This window comes from Hippocampus bargibanti, linkage group LG01 (genome assembly GCF_051943395.1).
Source record: "Hippocampus bargibanti isolate YZ-2025 linkage group LG01, ASM5194339v1, whole genome shotgun sequence".
NCBI lineage: Eukaryota > Metazoa > Chordata > Actinopteri > Syngnathiformes > Syngnathidae > Hippocampus > Hippocampus bargibanti.
In genome coordinates, this window is record NC_142734.1 from 31,445,882 (window position 1) to 31,457,178 (window position 11,297).

General features: G+C 39.9%; 3 protein-coding genes across 8 annotated transcripts; 1 reads left to right on the forward strand and 2 right to left on the reverse strand.

The window, feature by feature from the left end:
• Nucleotides 1–30: 30 nt before the first annotated feature.
• rbp7a (retinol binding protein 7a, cellular) lies at nucleotides 31–3,816 on the reverse strand. The gene is made up of 4 exons (XM_089010789.1): nucleotides 2,823–3,816; nucleotides 1,310–1,488; nucleotides 1,131–1,232; nucleotides 31–994 (listed from the first exon to the last, which is right to left on the reverse strand). Exons 1-4 carry the CDS (start codon nucleotides 2,893–2,895, stop codon nucleotides 926–928), a joined length of 423 nt encoding a protein of 140 aa, XP_088866915.1. The 5' UTR covers nucleotides 2,896–3,816; the 3' UTR covers nucleotides 31–925.
• Nucleotides 3,817–4,108: 292 nt separating this feature from the next.
• Nucleotides 4,109–8,265, reverse strand: nmnat1 (nicotinamide nucleotide adenylyltransferase 1). Of its 6 annotated transcripts, none has more exons than XM_089010726.1 (6): nucleotides 8,211–8,242; nucleotides 7,589–7,703; nucleotides 7,340–7,475; nucleotides 7,067–7,250; nucleotides 6,654–6,778; nucleotides 4,109–5,716 (listed from the first exon to the last, which is right to left on the reverse strand). In XM_089010726.1, exons 3-6 carry the CDS (start codon nucleotides 7,458–7,460, stop codon nucleotides 5,301–5,303), a joined length of 846 nt encoding a protein of 281 aa, XP_088866852.1. In that variant the 5' UTR covers nucleotides 7,461–7,475; nucleotides 7,589–7,703; nucleotides 8,211–8,242; the 3' UTR covers nucleotides 4,109–5,300. The 6 variants fall into 6 exon arrangements, with proteins under 6 accessions (XP_088866852.1, XP_088866847.1, XP_088866860.1 ...); XM_089010721.1 differs by having other exon boundaries at nucleotides 7,589–7,747; nucleotides 8,211–8,234; XM_089010734.1 differs by having other exon boundaries at nucleotides 8,202–8,220.
• Nucleotides 8,266–8,345: 80 nt separating this feature from the next.
• On the forward strand, nucleotides 8,346–11,294 carry lzic (leucine zipper and CTNNBIP1 domain containing). The gene is made up of 7 exons (XM_089010776.1): nucleotides 8,346–8,528; nucleotides 8,694–8,819; nucleotides 9,160–9,295; nucleotides 9,633–9,731; nucleotides 9,850–9,945; nucleotides 10,391–10,466; nucleotides 10,554–11,294. The coding sequence occupies exons 2-7, from the start codon at nucleotides 8,719–8,721 to the stop codon at nucleotides 10,607–10,609; spliced, it is 564 nt and encodes a 187-aa protein (XP_088866902.1). The 5' UTR covers nucleotides 8,346–8,528; nucleotides 8,694–8,718; the 3' UTR covers nucleotides 10,610–11,294.
• The last annotated feature ends 3 nt before the right edge of the window (nucleotides 11,295–11,297 follow it).

Sequence of the window (11,297 nt, forward strand, 5' to 3'; positions counted from 1 at the left end):
GTGGGCGGAGCATCATACTAAGCGTGACACGGTGAATCAATTCTATGTAAGGTAACAATTTTTAATAATAATAATCCATTTCATTTCTAAGCGCCTTTGTAGTATTACACTTAAAATTCAATTGTTGATGAACATATATATATATTGTATTATCTATTTGTTAAACAATTTAACACTGAACATAATTTTCAAATGTAATATACATTAATTTAGTATTTACGGTACAATACGGACACTCTTGAGTATGTCACACAGGAGTACCTGAAGTCTTCGAACCCTTCTTTCGGGTCCTCCACCTCAGGTGGACCCTGGAGCAAAATTTGTCCAACAACTTCATGTTTCTTGCAAAAATCCCGATATTGGAAATTGTCTTAATTTTTTAAAACGATGAGAGATTGTAAGCATTTCCATCATCAATTCAGCCCTTAAAATAAATATAATAATATTTGAACAAACATATTTTACAAGTCTCTGATTAGAAAGCTTAAATGAACAGGATAAGCGGTGGTGAAAATTGATGAATATGTAATGAGCCGATCATACATTTATTTGGGTTGACAGTCATAACGGCCCTTTGAAGGAAACCAGAACTGTTGCGTAACATACTGTAGTTGATTTGTTTTTAACATTGATCTTCTTAGTTTCAGGTGAGTCCAATGTACACAAATAATTCTAAAAGACGACAAAAAAGCGACAGTAATACAAATACAAACACATGAAGGAGTGTATAAATAAACAAAAATGCTCTTTTTGTCCCATATGACCTGAACACACTTGACGCAGTGGTAAACAACAGTCATACACCATATCTCCCATGCGGAGTTGTCATTGCTGGACAGGTACTGCTCTCTATTGGCATAAATTTAAGCCCATACAACTCACATAGGACAGATGATTTCTTTCCTGTAATGTCCTTTTTTTACAATTAGTGTCCGCTTCGGTCATTGACCTTCGTGAACACCTGCGTGCAGGTTTCTCCTTCACAATAAAGTTCCTGAATATATGAAGAGAAGATGACATTTTTGCCACGACACAATTTCGTTTTATTATTATCAGTATTTATTTATAAAGAGTGTATATTGTAGATGATGCAAATAAGAGAGAAAACAAGAAAATGCAAATTGTCATACCAAATGAAGCTTGTCTTCTTCAATCCAATGACACCACCCCCTGTCCTTCTTCGCACCTTTCTGTTCGCACACCAGTTTGTTCCCCTCCCACCTCACCATCGACTGCTTGGCAGGAGAGAGAAACGAGAAAGCTCACCGAAATGCATTGCACAATCGTTTAATCGACCACTCGTATTCACCTTCATGTGCCTGTTGTCTAAACCTTCCGAGAACTCCTCAAATTCTTGACCCACTCGGAAAGACACGGTATAGTTCCTGAAGGTGCTACATGTTTTGATGACGTATTGGTCTCCCTGCTGTTCGATCAACTTTCTCAACTTCAGCTTCAGAGCGATCTTTCGAATGCAAGGGCTGATATCTGGGGAAAGATGGCACGTATTGAAACACAGGTGTCAAAGTTAAGGCCCGGGGGCCAAATCTGGCCCTCAAATCATTTTATTTGGCCCGTGAAAGCAAATCAAACTTGTGAAATTCCATGATGCTTGCTAATATCCAAACCAAATTTTCAAATTGTCCCATGTAAATCACAATAACAGTCATTATTTTTACTTCAAATTTGAAAATTACTTATTAATTTGTTGTGCACTCTATATGTAATATGTGGATGGGATTAAACATTGTGATAGCTTCCCTAAATTCATAACGGCCTGTGAGATGAAACAGTAACTACAATGTGGCAAAAAAAAAAAAGAGTTTGACATCCTCGTGTTAAAAGATGGTGTGGACGAATATAAAAAAAGTGTGTCCCGGACTTTGTAGGCCGTATTAAAACGAGGCCATTGTGTCTGTCATTATTACATGCTATACTGTACTTTCATCACTTTGCTGCTGTGAAATGTATATTTCTCCACTGAGAGACTAATAAAGTTAACTAATAATAACTAATCCAATCCAAATGTGGGATTTAAACTGTACAACTCAATTGGGGGGGGGATTCTAGAGTCAAAGAATAATAACAGCTAAGATAATGTGGTAACACAAACGTGCATATCCTCTTCCAAGTAAGATTTGGCTCTGTTCAGAAACACCCAGTCAGGTTCAAACTTACATTAAATTAATCAGCGCACACATATCATTTTATAATGTGCTTCTAATGAACCCTAAATAGCTTCCAAAAATTTTAGTCAATGGATTTTTGTCTACTGACTTGTATTTGTTAGTCTTGATAAATAATTCCCTTCAATCAACAATTTGGCGTCAGTGGTCATTTAACACTCCTTTTTCAGTTTTTTCACGGGACTATAAAACAACATACGGAGCTTGTGAGTGAAATTTGGCTCATATATAGCTTGACACTGTACAGGCAGAAATGTAATAATGAAATAGCTTTTTCAGCATCTCTCTGATTCCCCACAAATTCATATGAGGTTGCATGGAGATTGTTCCAAATTGTTCCAGTTCGCCTTTGGTTGTTCGTAAGGGTGTTTTTTTTTTTCAATCAGCATGATCCAATTAGAGTCCACAAAGGGATACTTGGATACATTTGTGTGGTGGAACTCCATCCAATGCAATTGGAAAGCACTCGAAAATAGACTCTGATGTAAAAATTGCCGAGAGTACAACATAGTTTCACTTTGGGTGTGTTGGCCGGGTGTCCCAGTACATTTACCCATATACGTATTGTACAGTATATGTTCAGTCTAAACAATTCTGTCATCAAAAACAATAAAATATTTGAGCCAGATACCTTACCTAATGCAATCATGAAGCCCTCAAAATTGTCATTGCTGAGCATGTCCCAAGTGCCACAGAAACTTGCAGACATTCTTGGGCACCCTTTTAATGCAGTTAAAAAAAATGACACAGGCAGTTATGAAGCTACTTATTCAAAGACTTCTCCCAAAAGACAGAAAATTGAGTTCTGTAACAGGTGGCATTAGAGTGGGTGTGTCCTTACGGCAGCTCAGTGAAAAAGGGAGACGCTCACAAGAGGCAAGTTCAACTGGTAGGTACAATTACGGATGTCAATTCGCCATCAATGGTTTTGTGGCAACTCACAGACATGTATTCATACGCCACATATTTCTATGAAAAATGCTGAGAGCCATGAAAAAAAAGGATGTAACCCCAACTAAGCACTCGTTACTTCTTATCAGCAGAAGGAGAATGTTGGTTTCGCTGGCCGCAGGCCTAAAATGCAGGAATGCACTTTTGTTTTCTTATCCATGAGACAGGTGAAAGAGACACACCCACCTTTAAAGGTCTCCCCCAAAAGAAATAAATATCGACTGCCAAGGACAATATCTGAGGCATGCAGATTTAAAAAACAAATACTTCCTCTTTCCAGCTATGCAGGAAACAGGGCACAGATAGTGCCGAGCGTCAAAATCAACTCACAAAGTGACACTTGGCTCGAATAATTAGCACTTTAAAATGGCAGCGGATTAACTCAGCCACTGCCATTCCCGAATTTGTTTCGGTTTTGTTTTTTTTTCTTGTGGGAGGGTGCAAATCAAGCTGCGGTCAGACCTCTGGCTATGTTTTTCCCTACCACGTGGGGGCTACATTTGCCTTTTGTACAGTTGCCCCCATTTCAAGCAAAAAATAACTCCAGACCGATATAACTTTTTCTTATGCGGCATTGAATGTTTTTTTAGTCCCAAAACTCAATATTCTGTGGGTCCTGCAATTTGAGTGAAAATGACAAAAACCCTGGCACTGGAGTGGAGACATTTTTGCACATCGTCTGGCAGTCAATGAGTCAAGGGCCTGGACCATCAGGACTGTCGGGCAGAGGCGCTAGGTGACAACATTACCTAAAACTTTGAATCAATTTTTTAAAGGGTGAAATGAGCTGTTTTCACATGTTGCAATAACATAAAAGACCTTTTCCAAGTTGAAAAACTGTTTTATTCAATTTCTACTGAAAATAAGTGCCAGGCCAGTCCATCAGAATGATGTGTGACCAATCATTCCAGTTAGCTTCTGCTCATGACCAATTCCTAATTGCCCGTACGAAGAGAAAAAGATGATGAAAGTTTGTACTTTGAAATGAATCATATCCCAGATAAAAACGACCGCAATTGAATTTTGAAATACAGTGGGACCTTGGTTTACGAACCCCTTGGCTTACGAACTTTTCAGTTTACGAACGTTACATTTATGAAAATTTTACCTTGGCATACGAACTATTTTTCGGGATACAGACGGAGCTGCCACAATGAGTGATGTGTCGTTCGTGAATTAGCCCGTTCTCCAAACAAGAAAATGGCAGCGGACTTTTTTTGTCTTCTATTCCCCGCCCCCAGTCGTCGGTTAAAGCCACGTGATTGGTCAAGAAAGCAGCAGTGGGTAATGGGCTTACAGACAGAGAGAGAGTGAGGCCGTTCTCCAAAAAATAAAATGGCGTCTTAGGTTAAAGCCACGTGATTGGTCAAGATCACGTGTGGGGGTTAAACATGAAAGAGACAGGCAGACAGAGAGAGAGAAAACACACACACATGAAAGGGAGAGGACAGAGCTTGAAACAAAAAAAGAAAAGAGGGAAAAAACAAGTAACATTGTGAGAAAATGGATAGAAAACAGTGAAATTTGGACCCATTTCAACTTTGATAGTTCAAAAGCAGAGTGTAGACTGGAAGGTTAAATATCCCATCAATCAGGCGACACAAATAACCCGCACAAGTCATCTGTACACTTCATGCAAAACCCAGCTAAATAGATCACAATTGATGAACTAGATACAATTATCACAGAGAAAGCACCTACAAGGGACCATTCCTCAAGATGGTGAAAGAAGCCTATGTTCCTCATCAAGTGTTTAATGCTGAGGAAACCGGACACTCCATTCCATCAAGACATGAACGACCATCACAAAGGTAAATAAAATGACTTTATTGTACTGTACAGTTTATTTCTTTAATCATAATACTATATTACATTTATTATACATAAAATTATTACATGAAAATATTACATTAAAATACTTTGTGTACTTTTAAGGCTTAGAAAATTAGAAAGTACAAAATTATGTTTTATTGGGACCTGGGAACGAATTATTCACATTTTAATGGTTTCCTATGGAAAATTAATTTTTGGGATACACACTTTTCGCCTTACTCTGTCTGGGAAGCAATTAAGTTTGTAAGCCAAGGTCACACTGTAGTATGTCCAAATCAAAAGAGGTTATGGAATAGGCACTTGTCAAAGCTGCAATAAATATTGTCCGTTTCACTCGAAAGGTTTTAAACCCGAGGCGTCACCTGAATATTTCTTCAGGGGTGCAAGAACCACGCCAGCGTTGTTCTGCTCGCTCTCGGGACTATACAGATGGTGTGTGTGGATATAGCGAAGTACGTCGTCTGGCACCAGGTACTTAACACTTTGACCGCGACGCAGAGCCCGGCGCACATGCGTGGCAGAGATGTCGTTGGCTACCCACTCGGGCACCACGTGGATGTTCTTGCGATGCTTCCAGAGAGTGTCCGACCGGTTGATGAACTTGTGGGGGTCATTGCCGGCGCGTGTGATGCACACCAGGCCAAAGTGGCCCACGATCTCAACGATGTCCTCCTCCTTCCACAAGTTGGGGATCCCGAAGGACTCAAGGACATCGGCGCCGCAAAGCAGCATTAGATGGGTTGCTTCTGGAATTTCAGCGGATGGTTTGGTAACGAGCCTTGGGTTTTTTTTTTTTTTTTTAATACACACACACCTCAGCTTACGAATGCTTTAGCTCACAAACTTTTCGCCTTACGAACATTAAATTTGTGAGAATATAATCTTGGCATACAAACTAGTTTTCGGCGGACGAACCAAACCACACAGCGCCACAATGGCTGTCGGACTAGTTTCCGTCGGATAAACAACAAACCACACGGTCGAACAGCGCCACGGTGGCTGACGGACTAGTTTTCCACACCCACTTTCTTTGATTGCAGATGTGGTTTGTTATCGAATTTAGTTTTAAGCCGAAGAGGACACAAAAGAAAATTCTGGTCGAGCAGAAGGAGATCATTGAAAAACACGAACGAGGTGTGCATTTGTGTGACTTAGCGTCCCAGTATGCTAAGTCGACCATTGCTACGCGTGGCTAGGGGTGTTTTTGTGGTGTCTAAGCAACGGTCTCAGGCAATAGAAGAGGTTGAAAAACTTCTGTTGATTTGGATTAATGAAAAGCAGCTAGCAGGGGACAGTGTGAGTGAGGGTATAATCGCTGAGAAAGCACGGCATCTTCATTCGGATATCAAGAGGCAACTACATCAATGACCATCTCAAAGGTAAATAAAACCACTATTATACAGTACAGTTTATTTCTTGAATTACAATCCAATACCACGTTTATTATACATAAAATAAAGTATATTTTGTGTAGTTTTAAGGCTTATTTAGTAAAAAAATGTTTTATTGGGACCTGGGAAGGGATTATTCTCATTTTTACTGATTTCTTATGGGAAATAAATGATTGGCAGACGAACTTTTTGCCTTACACACACTTTCTGGGAACCAATTAAGCTTTTAAGCTGAGGTATCACTGTATATATAGAACACAAACACAATCGAATGGTTTGTGTCATAACGTACCTCTTTTGTGGTGATATGATGCACTTTCAACATGATTCTCCTCAAGGCGTCTCTTTTTTGCATACTTGACAGTGTCCAACTCATCGGCATCATGCTTGGCTGATGTTAGTTCTGAGTAGTGATGCCTGAGGAGATAGCGGAAGTCAATGATTAGAGTTGTTAATGTTGTCCATCGTTAAAACGTATCCTAAAACATGTTTTTATTCTTTGGGTTTCAACTGAAGACGAGACTTGGGCTTGTTTTAACATTTATTGTGTTTACTCTTTTGACGAAACAACTTATTATTTTTCCTTGATTAATTGTAGTATCCATTTATGAAATCCTGGTATCAGGATCTACCATATAAAGGACACTTAGGAGCAGTGTTGTCTTTAGGCCAACACAGTTGAAGGAAAGTTGTTAAACCACTAACCGAATCACTTTGGCTGTCTCCACCCACTCAGGCTGCGCGCTCTCCCACGCATCCGCCGTGATCCATTCGGAGGTCTCTGTTGCCAGTCGGGCCATTTTCACACGATGGAAAGCCTCAATCAGACCCTTTTTCTTGTAGCCATCCCCAACCGCAGAAATGATGCCTTTCACCACCTTGTAGCGACCTGTCTCAAATGGAATTTGAGTACTTTGTGTCAGAATCACATGTGCGCATCCCCAAACCCCCACCCTAATAGAACAGATGTTACTCAACCTGTGTCCTCCAAATAGTCGCGGGCCAGTTCAAACATCCTCAGGTGCATGTTGGTAATTGGGTTAAAAGACCCACATGCCAGAAGGACCACTCTTGTCCTCTCCTCGTCCCCCGTGCTCATTACGAGGGGTTAGCCCTTCAGTGGAAGAATAGTTTGTGAGGATAGTTAGCACCAATGACAGCACAATGTTATGGTTATGAATCTTGTCCAAAAACTGTGAACAGTAATGTATAAATGATTTTTTTTACCTCAGAGAGATTTTACGGTAGCAGTCAAAAGTTTGGAAACATCTCTTTTTTTAATACTGTATTTAACATTGGCTGGAAAAGAGGTGAAGAAGTGTGTCCAGGCAGGCTGGAACGGCTGGAGAAAAATGTCAGGTGTGATGTGTGATAGAAAGGTTTCAGCTAGGATGAGAGGAAAGGTGTATAAAACATGCATTAGATTGATATTGTCCAAATATTTTTTCTGCTTTTCAGTAAGTATTGAATTGTTTCCGAGTGTTGTTTCATTCCGGCTTCCTGCGTAGTGTTTGCACGTTTTCCTCTCTAGGTTTACCTTTCTTTCATATTCCCAATAAATGCATAGGTGTGAACGTGTTATTCATAAACACATACAGTTATGAGCGCATCCCAAGTATCGTCCAGTCAGCTATGGTATGCTCGGTTAACCATGCTATCAATTATGGGAAACACCGCCGCCAAAGTTAGCATGTTAGCCTCACTCTTACCCTAACCAGCAACGACTACTCCTCTGCATCTCACGTTGGAGATACGTTAGAAAATACACCGACAGCAAATACGGATAAAGCGTCAATATTAATTGTATAACAAGAATTTTGAATAAAATAGTTTAAAGTACTTTTTTTACCAGACAACGCTAGTTAAAGCAGACGCTCGGCGTATGTCAACAATGACTGGATGACGTGTGGGGGATGCGTTTCTTTCTGAAAGCTGATTGGCTGAGTCGACGAGGAAGAAGTCGCGAACCCCACCCACGTTTTTGAGCTGCGTTCGCGATCGCAAACAAACACTAACGGAAAGCACATCAACAAGCAGATCAGTTTTGACCGCACCGAAAAGGGAAAAATCGGGTTTCAGTTGCCAGGTTAAAGAAGTAGATATTAACATTTTTGTACGTTAATCGCGCTACGGATCCAACGTGAAGACCTGTCTGCACCATCCACCCGTGAGCCGTTTTCCAATTTTTAGCATGCTATCCCGCCGTTCAGCTAACCCACAACAGAACGCTCGCTGGTTAAATCCCGATAAAACATACTTTATCCAAATTGTAGGTCATGTGGCTTGTTGACTTGACGTGTAATAAACACACCCCTATTCTGTGTTACAACAGATCTGGGTGCTGGAAAGTGTTGAGAATGGCTTCCCGTGGAAAGTCAGAAACTGGGAAACTGAGACAGAATATGGAGGAGCAACTCGACAGACTGATGCAGCAGCTGCAGGATCTGGAAGAATGCAGGTGGTTAACGCAGATATGCGTACAGTAGAACATTAAGCGTTTGTTTTTCTGCTGCACAGTCGCACGTTTCTCTAAAACTTGTGAGGTCCCGTGTTCGGAATATGTTCTGGCCTTCCTGTATTCCAGCTTACCCCCACACCCCCAAAACATGCACGATGGGTTAATTGAAGACTGTGGGTATTAATATGGGTACGAATGGTTACTTACCTGCGACCAACTCAGGGTTTACCCGTCTTATGATCTATCTGGAACTCCAATCAATACAAGCGTTGTCGTCTTTAGAAAATTAACGGATGCTCGAAGATAAAACATTCTTACTTTCTCAACGTATTTATTGCAGGGAAGAACTTGATGAAGAAGAATACGAGGAGACAAAGAACGAGACTTTGGAGCAGCTGAGTGAGTTCAATGACTCACTGAAGAAGGTCATGACAGGAGACATGACTCTGGTGGATGAACTCAGCGGCATGCAGCTGGTATGTGCAACGGACACACTCAGAAACTTATGCCTTGTGACTTCAGTGAGGTGAACACAAATTTAACACAATCACCCTCTCCAAAGTGGCGTGCACACATACCAAAATGGATCTTTGAGAGGCAGCATGGACTTGCAAGCATCCAGACTACTGGAAAATAAAGAAATAAAATAAGCATCTAATCTTGCTTATGTGATATATTTTGTTCACTGTAGTTAATATCTACTGCTCTGTGATGTTGGTTGCAAAAAAACATGCTTTCATGATCAATGGCTGGCTTACTACTGTATGCTCAGCAGGAGTACTGATCCATCCATTACCGGTTTGTATTGTTCAGGCCATCCAAGCTGCCATCAGTCAAGCATTCAAAACTCCAGAGGTGATCCGACTTTTTGCTAAGAAGCAGCCGGGACAGCTCAGAACCAGATTGGGAGAGGTTGGAACTCTATCTTTTATTATTATGTTCTGGGATTTTTTTTATTTTCTGGGGGGGGGGGGGGGGGTATTAGCTTGTGTGGTTACCCTCTGATGCCCTGTGACGTTATTGTGCACAGATGGACCGTGACGTCATGGTGGGGAAGCTTTCTCGGGATGAGTACACGCAGCAAAAGATGGAGGTGCTCACAGCGCTAAGGAAGCTGGGAGAGAAGGTGAATGAAATGAGGAGTGGTGGTGCATCGGAAAGAAAAAAAAAACTCCTAGAATACGGTCATACCCCGCCCACCCCCATAAAAACGATCTTAACATGTTAATAAAGTTGTAATTTTACAATGAGAAGTGATGGAATGATATCAGAGAGAAATAAGTGTGTTTTATTTTGTATTCGTGAGTGTTGTGAATGAGCTCGAATAGAGAATGAGGAGATATTTAAAAGTTATTTTAAAAGATTAAAAAGTAACAATTTAAGATTAGCAGATTAAATTTGTATACACATATATATATTGAAAAACAAATCATAAATATATGTATTTTTTTTGACATACTGCGCAAATAAAATGTTAATACTTGGAAGAATTACCTTCAATGTGGCCTACCTAGTAACAGGGTCAACTTGGCCTCACCATTCTTATTACAGTATTCTTCATTTGTTGACAGCTCACAATAGAGGATGAAACTTTCCTGGCAGAAAATGCCACAGCTTCTTTGAACCAGTTTGTAAAAGTGGCAACAGGTAAGTAAACGGACACTGATTATGATTATAAATGAAATGCAAGTTGCACTTGCTGATTTTTTTTTCTTCTCATCCTTCTTTTTCCAGGATCTGAAGATAAAATATTGGCTTTAGCAAGTACAGGTGTGAAAGCCAAAGTATAGCCTCTATCATTTTTTTAAACCTATATTTTAAGTATTTCAAGGAGGAAAAAAAATGACGGTTGCGCTTAAAATTACAAATGCACTTTGTATTCGTGAATATGCCTCTGTGTATTTAATGGGTATGCTCTCTTTGGTACTGCAATGTGAGTTTTAATGTGTGGGGAAAACAAACTTTCATTAGATATATGTGCTGCATCTTTTTACTCTATATCAACTTCATGCTTTAACTTATACATTTGTTCTGGTAAAAATTCAGACTTTTATATTATGAACTTAAGCTCATATCACTTTTCATATGTTGTGTACAATCATAACTTTGTCGTAGTTGTGTAACTTTAGTTGAAAATGTTTGTTTAGGGTATCTTGCAAGACTTAGTGTTGTTTGCATACAGTATGAAGGATGTTTAGACAGATGATTGTGGAGCTGCATGTTAGCCTTGACTGCTCGGGTTCTAATTTGGCTTATTTATTTGTTTTATGCATCATCAGCATGAAATCTCAGCAATTTGTAATTTTTTGGGGGTGCCTTCATTTTTTTGCAGCCCTTGTTTGCAACATGAATTTGACACTATTTTTAAGAAAACGTCGTTTTTCTCTCCATCAATATACCAAGGGGATATGCCAGATATGTGGCATTACTTTTTCACAGTGAGTTCACAGGTGTATACCTGGTTATTTTCAAAATCAT

What these genes read in the sequence shown, in the direction of transcription:
- rbp7a (XM_089010789.1), bottom strand. Translation starts at nt 2,895, where the DNA reads ATGTCTGCAAGTTTCTGTGGCACTTGGGACATGCTCAGCAATGACAAT. An exon ending in TAGACAACAGGCACATGAAG is followed by an intron (nt 1,233 to 1,309) that starts GTGAATACGAGT and finishes CCTGCCAAGCAG; the next exon opens with TCGATGGTGAGGTGGGAGGG. An exon ending in AAGAAGACAAGCTTCATTTG is followed by an intron (nt 995 to 1,130) that starts GTATGACAATTT and finishes TCATATATTCAG; the next exon opens with GAACTTTATTGTGAAGGAGA.
- nmnat1 (XM_089010755.1), bottom strand. Translation starts at nt 7,460, where the DNA reads ATGAGCACGGGGGACGAGGAGAGGACAAGAGTGGTCCTTCTGGCATGT. An exon ending in CGACTATTTGGAGGACACAG is followed by an intron (nt 7,251 to 7,339) that starts GTTGAGTAACAT and finishes CATTTGAGACAG; the next exon opens with GTCGCTACAAGGTGGTGAAA. An exon ending in ATCATATCACCACAAAAGAG is followed by an intron (nt 5,717 to 6,653) that starts GTACGTTATGAC and finishes CTGAAATTCCAG; the next exon opens with AAGCAACCCATCTAATGCTG.
- lzic (XM_089010776.1), top strand. Translation starts at nt 8,719, where the DNA reads ATGGCTTCCCGTGGAAAGTCAGAAACTGGGAAACTGAGACAGAATATG. An exon ending in TCAGAACCAGATTGGGAGAG is followed by an intron (nt 9,732 to 9,849) that starts GTTGGAACTCTA and finishes TATTGTGCACAG; the next exon opens with ATGGACCGTGACGTCATGGT. An exon ending in GTTTGTAAAAGTGGCAACAG is followed by an intron (nt 10,467 to 10,553) that starts GTAAGTAAACGG and finishes TTCTTTTTCCAG; the next exon opens with GATCTGAAGATAAAATATTG.